Below are 12,781 nucleotides of genomic sequence, written 5' to 3'. Positions count from 1 at the left end.
TCAGTCCTGGGCCTGGCAGGGGGAGGGCGGCGGGGAGCGGGGCCGGAAGAGGCGGCAGGCCCCGCGGCAGATGAGGAAGAACCAGTAGAGCTGGGGAGCCAGGAGCAGTGCGGCGCCCAGGTTGACGTGGGCCGGGATGGCCCAGGGCACGGCCAGCAGGGGCAGGCCCGCGTGCCGCCCGTAGGCCCAGTACAGGTAGGGGAAGAGCAGCACCCGGCAGCACAGGAAGCTGAGCAGCATCAGGGCCCCGTTGACCTTGTGCAGCAGGGTGTGCTGCTGCTTGTACTGTGGACACACGTGGAGGGAGGCCAGAGTGCCCTGCCCTGCTGCCCCGCTCGCCCCTCCCTGCCTCCCCCCTGCCGCAGCCTGCAGCTCCCCCAGAATCCCTGAAGGTCCCCGAAGGTGCCTCCCTTCCTGTGCCCTCTCTTCAGGCTCCTACACCCTCAGGTACCCTCTCACCTGGATAAGGATCTTGCCAAGGCAGACGAAGGGGGTGCTGACCTCTGCCATCAACATGCAGCCCAGAAAGAAATCCCCCTTGCCCTGTCGCCACACCTGAGCAGAGAGGGAGGAAGGTGGGGGCCGGGCCTCACCCTGGGCTCCTCTCTCTGCTGTCACTTTCAGAGATGCTTAACTCTGGACCTCCGAACATGTGGGCACAGTTGCAAAGCTGGGTGCGTGACCTCACTGTATCCCTCCAACAGTCCTGCAGGTAGGACTGATTCCCTATGTTACAGGTGAGGAAACTGAGGCTCAGAGACACTCGACACCAGATCCAAAGCACCACAGCAGGGCACGGCACAGACCCTCATGCTTAGCAAACCCTCCAGGCCAACAGCTTTTCCCGGGGCCCTGCGGGGCCCTCCCTGCTGCTGGGACCCAGACCCGCAGCCCCCCGGGGCCCCCGAGGACTCACCACCGACAGCGGGAAGCACACCAGCACCATGACGGCGTGGTGGAGCACCATGAGGAACTCCTTGTGCAGGTAGCCGCGCGCCACAGCCCAGGTGCTGCCCGGGGCTCCAGCCGCTCCGTCGTCCCCTCCATGCCCTTTGACCTGGTGCTTGTGCCAGTGACAGAGGAACATGGCGTAGATGTCGTAGATGAAGTAGGGCACGGCAAATTGCGTGTAGGCAGAGGAAAGCCAGTGTCTGTGGGGCAGAGAGAGAGAAGAATCGGGAGGAGACGGGACGGACGGCGTGACTCAGAGCTCAAGTGATCCTCACAGCAGCCCTGAGAGGGAAGCGGAGCCTCCAGCTACAGAGCATGGAACCAAAGGGTAGAGGATGAGAAACTCCCGCAGGCCACAGTCCCGCAGCTGGTCGGTGGCGGTGCTGGGGTTCGAGACTGATGTTCTCCCGTGTTCCTCCCTCCCTCTCTGCAATACCGTGGGAGAGACGGGAAGGGACCAGAAGACACCCGCAGCCCAAAGGGCGGAGATGGAGTGAGAATACGAGCTCGGGCGAGGGACGGGGCTGGCTTAGGTTAAAGCAGTAACAGCAGAAGGGGTGAGTGGTGGGGGGAGGCCACGTCGGTGGCCACCAGCTGTCTGCTTGCTGGGCACAGGTACTGCTCTAATCCTCGGATCCTTGGCGCGCGCGAATGTGCTCACTTCTCCCCAGACCCTGTGAAGGGCAGGGGTTCATCACCCCCGTGATACAGATGAGGAAACTGAGTCACAGAGAAGCTAGGTAAGCTGGCCAAGGAAAAAACATGGTAAGTCTGGCTTCAGAGCCTTTGCTCGCAGCCCTGCTGTCCCTAGAAGATTCCAGAGGCGTCAGACTAGGCCCTGTTGGCAAGTAAGAGGTGGTGACAGTGTGCTGCTTGTTCTGCCTGAATGTGACCCAATCTCTTGTTTTTTCAGGTACAGCCAAGCATTAAGGAGAAAACGCTGAGCAAAAGGAGCCAAGAACATAAAAAGTTCTATGTACTTTGAGAGTAAACAAAAATGAGAAGTGCATGAATATGCAACATTGCATTTTTCTTCTTGAGTCAGCACGTTGGCACTTTGTCTTAAATCCCACAGTCCTGAGACAGGCGTGGGGAGGGGGCTGTGAGGTCAGGAAGGCAGGCCCAGGGGGGCTCACCCGCCGGAAGCGACACAGAAAGAGAGCTTGAGAGCTCGGGCCAAAGCTGGGGCTGCTCTGGGGGTCAGAGAAGCGGGCGCTGGGGCCAGCAGGGTGGGCAGAAGCAGAAGACAAGTCCTGGCGCTGCCCGCTGCCCAGCAGGGACATTTCCGGGAACTGCTGGAACTGTGGCCTGGGGGCAGGGAGAGGGGAGGGACAGGCAGCTGGTTAGGAACAAAGGACAGGAGAATGGAGAGAGTGGAAAAGGATCCAACTGTCTCTGGAGAAGTTACACAGGGAGTGGCCCAGAGAGCTGGCTCTGCGGAGCAGATGTGACGGGAGAGGGGCTGGCCTGGCCGTGGGGAGCAGCTGCGGGCCTGGTGGCTAGGTGTGGTGTTCAGTCCCATCCCCGCCCTCTCAGCAATTAGGTGCTCAGAAATAGGAACAGCTGCTGTCCCCGGATTAACCTTGATCCCCCCACCTGAGGATTAAAGCGGGGAGAGACAAGAACAGACCTGGGTGGGGGGATGCAAGAGCCAAAAGGTGACTCTGCGTATGAGATTTTAAGGAGCCGGGCACATCTTGGACCAGGGCGGGGAGGGGCGGAGAGAGGCCAGAGGGAGCCGAGTCACTGGCAGGGTCTGAAGAAGGAGTTAGGCTTCCACTGTGAGGTGACAGGGCTGTCCTTGGCGTCTGCCACATATCAACTCAACTCCTCCTTGCAACAGCCCTTCCAGGAAGGGACACTGCCCTCATGCTACAGTGGAGGGGACTCGTCTTTGGGGAAGATGAGGCAGACCTCCAGGTCAGGTCCCCCAGATGATGTCCCCTGGGGCTCAGTGGGAAGCAGGGCCAGAAGCTGAGAGGGAGCACTGTCAGCACTCACAAGCCACCAGCAGCAGCCTGTGGGTCACCCCAGAGCGGACTGTCAGCACCATGGACAGGGCCCCTCTCCTCCGCCTCCGCCGCCTCCTGCCCCATCTCTCAGACCTGGGCCTTTTTGGCAAGCACCAGGCACTGCAGCAGCTGCTGTGCTAAATTCTGGCCTCTTCCCCCCTCCCCTCCCCCACCGCCTGACCGTTAGTGGCCCTGTGTGTGTCATCTGTCTCCTCTCTTCTCCCTGGTGCGCGGAGCTGGGCTGCACACCTGGGTTCTGAGAGGAGGTGAGGGGTGAGCCTGGCATGAAGAGGGGGCTCCCCAGTTGGGTGCTGGTTGGAAGTGGGGTCTGACTCCCAGGTGCAAGGGCAGGAGGAGGCCGGGAGGAAAGGACATTCAGAACCACTAAGACCGAGCAGGCAGGGGCGCTGACGGGGAGGATTCTCTTTGATCCTCACCCCTTCTCTCCCTGGTCTGACCTTTAAGGACAGGACGGGATAAATTTATCCCTGGGTGTTGAGTTGCAGCTATTGAAGTTAACTTGCTCGGGCCCAAGTTAAGGCCTTCGGGACCACTGCAGTTCCCTGCAAGATGTGGGGTGTTCTGGCGTCGCACAGAGGCAGACTGCTGAAAACGGGGCAGGGGTGGTCTCAGGGCACTTACTGGTCGTCAATGATGTGCTTGCAGGAGGTGGAGACGATGTAGCCAGCTGTGGAGGCCATGATGGCTTGGACAGAGGACACGAGCCTGGGGAGAAATAAATAGAGCAGAGTGGTAGAGAGAAGAGGCGTGTGCCTCGATTTCCCTCCCTGCTAGTCTAGTGACCGTGCTTCGGATCTGGTCACTTCTCAGAGCCAGTCCTTGCCCCTCCTCCCGAGGTGGGGCTTGCCCAGCTTCACCCCCCCACAGCCGCTTCCCTCCTTCCCTCCGGTTGTGGATACTGAGCTGCCTTCCTCTCAGGAGGACAGCAGGGAGGTCATGCTGGGGTGGCACAGTGCTGCTGCCGGCAAGGCTCTCCCCGGGGCAGGAGGGCACTGCGAGGAGGCCAGGGGAGCCCTGTGCCTGTTCCCTGTCCACTCAGCTGCCCGGTCACCGTGCCCCATCACTCTGGCCCCTCGGTGACCCCAAGTTCCCCCCGGGCCACCTTCCCACTCTGTCCTTGACTGCCACCGTGACCCCTCCCCAACTCTGGCCCTCGTTCCAGGATTGTAGAGTTCTACCGTTAACTCTTCTGTCCCTTGTCCCCCCAAACACTCACCCTGGCTCTCTGCCCCTTGCCTTGGTCGTTAATATCTGATAGGAATGTTTTAGTCACAGGCTGGCCCTATTTTGGAGGGTGGGGGGTGAACAGGGGAAGGAGGAGCAGTCTGAACACTAGTCGACCAGATGGCTGGGCTGGCCGGGTCTCCCGGGACAGCAAGTGAGGCTGTGAGGAGGGAAGGAAGCTTGGAGGCAAAGCCCACCAACCACTGCAGGGGCTCCCAGTCCCCACCAGCTGGCCGAGGTCCAGGGAAGCGCTGAGGTCCCCTCCGTCCCCAGAGAGGCCTGAGAAGGAGCAGGGGGCTGAGGGGAAGGGAAGCAGTTTACCTGGCAGAGACAATGACCGCGTCGGCCTCCTCCCAGCGCAGCTGGGGCAGCCGCTGGAGCGTGTTCTTGGAGAGGAGGAAGAGTCCGGGGAACACCACTCCCCCAGCCACCATTGGGGTCAGCATGGTGGCCATGAAGGGACAGGGAGGCCGCAGAAGGGGGTTAGAGGTGGGGAAGGGACGCCAAGCTAGGGAAGGAGAGAGAACAAGAGAGGAAGGGGCACAAAGGGGACAGGGTGGAGACTGGATGAGGCAAGGGAGCCAGACCGAGGGGGGAGAAGAGGAGTCGGTGCGACTGAGCGAGCAGGGAGGGGCGGCTGGGCTGAGGCTGGGACAGAGAGGGCCGGAGAGAGGGAGCAGGAGCCAGCCAGTGAGAGGGCTGGGAAGAGATGAGGAGGGGACGACTTGGCCAGGGACAGAGAGGAAGAGGGGACAGGAGGAGGATGCAGATGGGGGAGGGGAGGGAGGACCGGGCAGGTGGGGGGGGGTGGCTTACGTGGAGAGGCTGGGAGGGCCCGAGAGGCGGGGTGGGGGGACCGCGGTGCCAGCCCTGAAGGAGGGAGGGGGGCCGGCAGGGAGGGAAGGAGCCGGGAGCAGCCGGGCAAGTGGTCAGCCGTCAACGCGGCTCTCCCACCGCCTCTGCCGCCTCCGTCCGCCGCCACGGTCCCCGCTGCCCAGCACGGGCACAGCACATGGCATTACAGAGAGTTCATGCCCAGCCCCCTGCCCCCTCTGCGGGGAGGGGGAGGGGGAGGGGAGGCCACCAGCTTGGGAGGGAGGGGTGGGAAATGATGGCACCGACCAGACACCCAGAAACCGGACCTGCAGCAGCAGTCTCCCCATGCAGCTCTGAGCCACAGCGTGGCTGCGACAGAGATGGGGGGAGCTGAGAAAGAGGGAGGGGGGAGGCCCTTAAAGAGACAGCAGCTGTGGCACAGGGGGCTGCTGGGGACAAGGGCGCGAAAGGGATGGCTCTTCTCCTGGAGAAGAAGGGGGCCTGGGGCTCCTTGGCCAGCTGGGAGGGCTCTGAGGCCCCAGATGGGCCTGACCCCATCTCCCGTCAGCCCTTTGCAGATGCCCGGCGTTCCTCCTCTGCCCGCGCCTCCAGCAGGCACCCTCAGTGGCCTGCCGGGGGCCAGCTTAGGACACCCACTCAGGCAGAAGGGAGGACACCCTGGGAGAGGGGGCAGGAGAAAGGGGTGCATCTTTCGCTCTCAGAAGGAAGTGCTGAAGGAGTGGGTGGGAACAAGCCCCTCGACACAGCATCCTCCAGACCAGAGACCCCTCACCCAAATGGCAGACAGGGAAGCTGACACACACGAGGCGCCTTGTGTGAGCATGGCCCGTGCTGCGACGTTGCGCCTGCCCCATCGCTCTCCTGGGACTCCCGCAACAGCACCCAGGCAGCCGCACCGGCCCCTCCCGAAGGGCCAGGCAGTGGTCCTGAGGCACTAAGTGAGGCCGCCCAAGGTCACAGTTAAGCGGCAGAACCCTCTCCTGCCGGGTGTCAGAGTGGCAGTGCACGGTGTGAGGATGGTGGGCCCTCAGAAAGCCCACCTGGAGCCCAAGGGCTCTGGGGCACTGGCCCCTCCTGACCTCCCCTGGGCACCCACCACACTTTTTCTTCAGTTTTCTTGTGCTCCTGGCTCCCTTCCCTCTGAGGTTTCAAAGGACAGCCCAGTTTCAGAGTGTGAAGGCCCGTGGGACTGGCTGGCTCAGGCCGTTCGTTCCAGCACAGGCAGGGCGAGGCGCAGTGACTCGGCCAGGGTCACGTTGCTGCTCTTCCCTGCTGCCTCCCTGGGATTCTGCCTTCCTGTCCTCACCCAGCTGTCCTGCGGACTTCTGCAAAACGCGGGGCCTGCTACCCAAACTGCACTTTGGTGTCCAGGCTTGCCCTAAGGTTCGCCCCAATAACCAGCCCTGCAGTTGGCCTCTCCCTGCCCCAGGCCCGCCACCTCCTCCCCTACAGAGGTGAGGGGCTGCGATGTGCAGTTTTGTGCTGCCCTCTAATGGCGAACTGTAGGAAAGCCCCCGACAAATCCTGTCTTAGGCAGGAGTGACAGATTGTTACACAGCTTTTAGAGACAACAGTAGACCTAACCTGACCTCAGAGCTTCACCCGAGGGGAAATAGGGACTAATTTCCTGAGTTTTTACTACATTCTGGGTTCAGTGAGAGGTGATTTATGTTGATTCTTACTTAATCTTCCCAACTGGTGGTCTCCCTGTTTTATAGAAGAAGGTTTAGAAGTTGGGGGGAAAAAAGACCTTGCCAAGATGACACAGCTATGACACTTGGTAAGGCTGCATTTCAGCAGGGAGCAGGGATGGGCGAGCTCACACCTAGCATGTACAGTGCACACTATCTGAGTGACGGACACACCTGTAACTTTGACTCCATTTGTACAAAAGCAATTCATGTCACCCAAATGTTTGTACCCTCGTAATATTCTGAAACTTAAAAAAAAAAAAAAAGCTGGATTTCAAACCCATGTTGGCATAATCGAAAGCCACACAAGAGCAAAACCATAAAAAAGCACTGAGTTGGGAGGATGGGGGATGGTAGCCCACCATAGCTACTTAATTAAGGACCACAGAGCTGGTCTCGGAGCTTTGCTTTCATTTTGAATGAGGCAGATTAAAGCAGGTAGAGAAAGTTTTTGCTTTGTTTTGTTTTTTCTGCCAGGAATTCACTTAGACACCCTAGTAAAATCTGCCTTCTACAAACTCCCTCTTCTCTCTATGGTTTGATGATAGCATGTATGTTAAGCTTTGTCAAATAGGTCATAAATTTGTAGCCCGAGGGCCCAACCCAGCCCCCAGACATATTTTGTTTGGCCAGTATGGTGTTATTAGGATAGTATTTTCTTAAATAAATTCTAAGTTATTTGTCAATATTCAAAAACTGGGCAATTTAAAAAAAAAGAAAGAAAGAAAAAGAAAAGAAAAGAAAAGCTCAGGCCGGGCGTGGTGGCTCACGCCTGTAATCCTAGCACTCTGGGAGGCCGAGGCAGGTGGATCGCTCAAGGTCAGGAGTTCGAGACCAGCCTGAGCAAGAGCGAGACCCCGTCTCTACTAAAAATAGAAAGAAATGATCTGGCCAACTAAAATATATATAGAAAAAATTAGCCGGGCATGGTGGCGCATGCCTGTAGTCCCAGCTACTTGGGAGGCTGAGGCAGGAGGATCACTTGAGCCCAGGAGTCTGAGGTTGCTGTGAGCTAGGCTGACGCCACGGCACTCACTCTAGCCAGGGCAACAAAGCGACACTCTGTCTCAAAAAAAAAAAAAAAAAGAAAGAAAGAAAAGGAAAGCTCAATTTTTTTTTTCTTAGACAAAGTCTCAGTCTGTCGCCCAGACTGGAGAGCAGTGGCCTCATCATAGCTCACAGCAACCTCAAACTCCTGGGCTCAAGCGATCCTCCTGCCTCGCTGAGCAGCTGGGACTACCATGCCTGGCTTCAACTTCTTTTAAGAAAGAATCAGAAGAACAGACAACACTGGGCTCACATTCTAACTCCATAGCATTTGGCTGGGGCTGAGCAGCCACTGCCCCCATTACATGAAATGTGAGTCCTCTTGCTCACAAGATCCCCACAGAGCCTACCTCCCTTATATTATTTGCAGGAGTTTGCAACCCCTACTTTATACACGTTAATTCACATGACATCTCCAGGAAGAAAGGAAAGTTGGTGTTATTATTAAACCCATTTACCAATGAGAGATCTGAAGTTCAGAGGAATTATACGAATTGCAAAAGATCCCACAGTTGATGTCTTTTGACCCTTAGCCCCACCCCCACCCCAGTTCCCACTCTGCTTCTGCTTTCAGTACTAACTTTCCCTGAAAGTAAGGTATCAGCTCTGCCAGCCCTGGCCCCGGCAAAGATACTCTCACCCTTGTCCTCTTACTTGGATGCCACCAAGACAGCCTCCTGTCTCTCCATCCGCAGGCTGGCATGGTTCTGCAGGCCCCAGCGTAGGACAGTGAAGCACAGTGGGAAGAAAATGCAGCCTAGCACGAAGAGCAGGGGCATGCCTGTCTAAAGAAGAGAAGGTGAAAAAAGATGGCCATGGGGACACCTCAGCGCAGTGCCCTTCAGACCCCTCACCAGCCTCCTTCACCCCAACAAGGCAGTGGCCCCTGAGATCCATCCATCTGTGACCATCAAAAGCCACCAGGCAGACTCTCATCTCTTGTGGGTCTGTATTGCTCTTTTGATATGCCTCACCTAGGGCAATTAGATGTCTTAATTTTTTGTTTTAAACCCAATTCTGTCAAAGTCATTTTTTTCCTGTAACCCCGAAGCTGGCCTGCACTCCCAGTCCATCTCCCACCTTAAAAATTCCTTCTCTTTTTCCTTCACCCAGTGACACGATGCTTTTTCTGAACTCCACCCTATCCCATCTTCTGCACGCCCTGCTCCCCCGCCCCAAGCTCTTTTAGTCACCTCTCCCTTCTAGGTCCTTAAACTTCTCACAGGGCCTCACCTCTGAGCGACAAGATGGGAGGCTAGAGAGGGAGGCTGATGTTTCTCCTCAGCACCCAAAACTTGGAAAAGGGCGAGAGAGGGTATTCAAATTGTCAAGATACTTGAAACTTTAAAATGACATTTCTTGAAAAAGAAAAAGAAAACCAAAGCGATTGTTGTCCCATTAAAAAAGAGAACAAAGGAAATAAAAGAAGAAAGCCTGAAAACATATATTTACATATATATTATTTTTGTCTGGAAAGGCCTTCCCTCCCATCTGCTCCAGGGAGGAGAAGACTGGGGAGGGCCCAGGTGGGACTTAGGGAGTCCAGGCCTGCCATCTTGCATCCTTTACGTGGCCTCGAAGGGACCCTCTCAGGATACAAGGAAGGCGTCAAACTGCAAGGGCACGAGGCTGCCCCACCAAGGCAGTTGGAGTAGGAGAGGGCAGGAACATCACCCTCCCATTGGTGGACTGGTCGGACTATGCCATCCTCCTATTGGTCAACCAGTAGGCACATGCTCCCTATCATGTGCTTCCCACGGCTGTGGGGGGGGGGGGTCTAGCCTTTTGCATGTAATTGGCCAATTAGAATGTGTTGATGACTTGATGGACAGCTACGTTTTAGGGACGGAGCTGCAAGAAGAGAAAGGAAGAGGAGGGAGAGGTAAAGTAAGAGTAGCAGCCGTAGGTTGTCATTGCTGTAACAGGCGGTGTAGGTCGGGCGCGGTGGCTCACGCCTGGGAGGCCGAGGCGGGCGGATCATTTGAGCTGGGAAGTTCGAGACCAGCCTGAGCAAGAGCGAGACCCCGTCTCTACTAAAACATAGGAAGAAATTAACTGGACAACTAAAAACATATATATTAAAAAAGCCGGGCATGGTGGCGCATGCCGGTAGTCCCAGCTACTCGGGAGGCCGAGGCAGGAGGATCGCTTGAGCCCAGGAGTTTGAGGTTGCTGTGAGCGAGGCTGACGCCGCGGCACTCACTCTAGCCCGGGCAACAGAGCGAGACTCTGTCTTAAAAAAAAAAAAAAAAAATGGCGGTGTAGGATAATAGCTAAAGATGGCAGTTTCTAGGGTGGGAGCATCTGGACTTCAAATGCACATTCCACATACAATCAAAGAAACGCACTGTTTCTTTGTGCACTTTAAGCTGCAATTTAAAAAAATGCTAAAGAAATTTAGGGCCGGGCGCGGTGGCTCACGCCTGTAATCCTAGCACTCTGGGAGGCCGAGGCGGGAGGATCGCTTGAGCTCAGGAGTTCGAGACCAGCCTGAGCAAGAGTGAGACCCCATCTCTACTAAAAATAGAAAAAGTAGCCGGGCATGGTGGCGCGCACCTGTAGTCCCAGCTTTACTCTGAGGCTGAGGCGGGAGGATCGCTTGAGCCCAGGAATTGACGTTCCAGTGAGCTATGATGACACCGCTGCCATCATTCAAGCCCAGGCAACAGAGCAAGACCCTTTCTCAAAAAAAAAAAAAAAAAAAAAAGAGAGGAAAGAAATTTAGGTTTTTTCACTCCCTGAATAAAAGGGGACAAAACCTTTGTGGGCCTCAGTTTCTTCATCTGTGAGACTGGGATAATAAAGCCAGCCCATTAAATACTACTTATATAGCATTTACTATGGGCTGATCTTTTTACCCGATCTGAGTGCTTAAAAACATCAAGTCATTTCCTCAAAACAACCTTGTGGATAGGAATGATCATTGTGCCTTTTTTACAGATGAGAAAACAAAGGCACAAAGAGGTTTGGTACCCTGTCCAAGGTTACTCAGTCAGGAAGTGCATGAAGTAGGATTTTTTTCAATCATATTTTCTGAATTTATTGGTCTCTATAAAGTCAGGCAGATACAGAAAACCCATAAACCCGTTTTCCTAATGGAACTGAAAGTTTTTATTTTAAAAAAAAAAAAAAGGAGGAAAAAAACATTGAATACAATTTAGACATGCTCATTCACATTTTCAGAGCTTATATCTCTGTTAGCGGCTCTTGTTTCTTAGCCACTCCATTTTCTTCCCCTCTGGATGTGCCTCTGAAAATTAAAGGGTAAGCCAAGAACAAGATGAGGTTGTTAAAGATGAAGCTTCTAGTTGCCTAATCACTATTCATTCTCACCTTCTTCCTTATTTTGTTGGGGACTGAAATGAGACTATTTTTGTTCATTTTATTTATTTACTTATTTATCTTGAGACAGAGTCTTGGTCTGTTGCCCGGGCATGAGTACAGTGGCATCATTATAGCTCACTGCAACTCCTGGGCTCAAGTGATCTTCCTGCCTGAGCCTCCCCAGTAATGAGGACTACAGGCACATGCCACCACACCTGGCTAATTTTTTCTATTTTTAGAGAGACCGGGTCTTGTTCTTGCTCAGGCTGGTATTGAACTCCTGAGCTCAAACGATCCACCTGCCTTGGCCTCCCAGAAGGGTAGGATTACAGGCATGAGCTACCACACCTGGCAGAACCTATTTTTAAAAACTACATTTCCCTGCCTCCCTTGCAGCTAGAATTTTAGCTAATGTGATATAAGCAGAAGTCATTATATGAGGTTATGAGAACAGCTCCTTTTATTATTATTATTATTACTTTGTAGAGATGAGGTCTTGCTTTGTTGCCCAGGGTGGAGTATAGTGGTACTATCATAGCTCACTATAACCTCCAATTCCTGGGCTCAAACTTTCCTCCTGCCTTAGCCTCAGAGTAGCTGGGACTACAGGCGCCCCACCACATCCTGCTAATCTTATGTTTTTGTAGAGACAGGGTCTCACTATGTTGCCCAGGCTGAATAGCTCCTTTTTAAAAAGGAGGCAATGCAGTTCACAAAGAAAGAAATATGTATGACCTTTAAAGATATGGAAAGATCCTGAGCTGGGATTGGAAACCAGGCATGCTGTCCGTGGAGCTGGCCCTGCTTCCTTCCCAGTCCTGCGCGGCTCATTGCACAGATTAAAGAGAGAAAATGCACATAAACTACAGTACTTCACACGGTATTTGGCTACTATTATTAAGAATATTCACAGTATGCGAGTTTCCTAGCACAAGGCACTGTGTTAAGCAACATACATTTTATCATTTAATCATCTCTACCACCTTACAGATAACTTCCCCATTTTACTACCGAGAAAACTGAGGCTCAGAGAAGTTAAATCACTTGCCCCAGGTCACACAGTAAATGGCAGAGCTAACTCAGACTTGGGTCGACAGGACGGCTGCCTTCCAAGATCAGAGGAGAGGAGAGAAGGGGAGGGCAGGGGCAGGCAGAGGAAGGAATGAAGAGAGCAGCACCCTCTGTGCTGAGGGGTGGCCATTTTCCTCTGCACCTGCGGCTGCCCCTGCATGATAGAATGAGGAAGGAATGAAAAGTCATGGTCAAGTTCAGACCCAAGTTTCATTGGAATCTGGACTCTCACCTACATTTCTTTCTTTCTTTCATCATCAATATCTTCTTGTTTCCAGGGCAACAGTCTAAGGCTACACAAGCTTGTCTGAGATATGAAAGAGGAGGGGAGAGAATAGAGTTTTTGGGTATTTGGTGTTTTATTTTGTTTCTTGAGACAGGGTCTTGCCCTGTTGCCTGCCCCCATGCCTGGCTAATTTTTCTATTTTTTGTAGAGACCAGATCTCATTTTTGCTCAGGCTGGTCTTGAAATCTTGGCCACAAGCAATCCTCCTGCCTTGGTCTCCCAAAGTGCTGGGATTACAGATGTGAGCCACCATGCCTGGCCTGAGAATAGTGTTTTTGATTAATGGCTTTCAACTATTTTTACGGTGACCCACAAGA

General features: G+C 54.3%; 1 protein-coding gene across 1 annotated transcript; it reads right to left on the bottom strand.

Moving 5' to 3' along the window:
• On the bottom strand, positions 1-4,654 carry TLCD3B (TLC domain containing 3B). The gene is made up of 5 exons (XM_069486549.1): positions 4,530-4,654; positions 3,606-3,689; positions 917-1,151; positions 460-555; positions 1-285 (listed from the first exon to the last, which is right to left on the bottom strand). Exons 1-5 carry the CDS (start codon positions 4,652-4,654, stop codon positions 1-3), a joined length of 825 nt encoding a protein of 274 aa, XP_069342650.1.
• Between the last annotated feature and the right edge of the window lie 8,127 nt (positions 4,655-12,781).

This window comes from Eulemur rufifrons, chromosome 14 (genome assembly GCF_041146395.1).
Source record: "Eulemur rufifrons isolate Redbay chromosome 14, OSU_ERuf_1, whole genome shotgun sequence".
Classification (NCBI taxonomy): domain Eukaryota; kingdom Metazoa; phylum Chordata; class Mammalia; order Primates; family Lemuridae; genus Eulemur; species Eulemur rufifrons.
This window is presented reverse-complemented; position numbering and strand designations above follow the sequence as displayed.

Excerpts from the sequence above, each read along its gene's own strand:
- TLCD3B (XM_069486549.1), bottom strand. The coding sequence starts at position 4,654 with ATGCTGACCCCAATGGTGGCTGGGGGAGTGGTGTTCCCCGGACTCTTC. Across the intron at positions 3,690-4,529 it reads GCGGTCATTGTCTCTGCCAG|GCTCGTGTCCTCTGTCCAAG; the intron begins GTAAACTGCTTC and ends ATTTCTCCCCAG. Across the intron at positions 556-916 it reads TGTGCTTCCCGCTGTCGGTG|GTGTGGCGACAGGGCAAGGG; the intron begins GTGAGTCCTCGG and ends CTCTCTGCTCAG.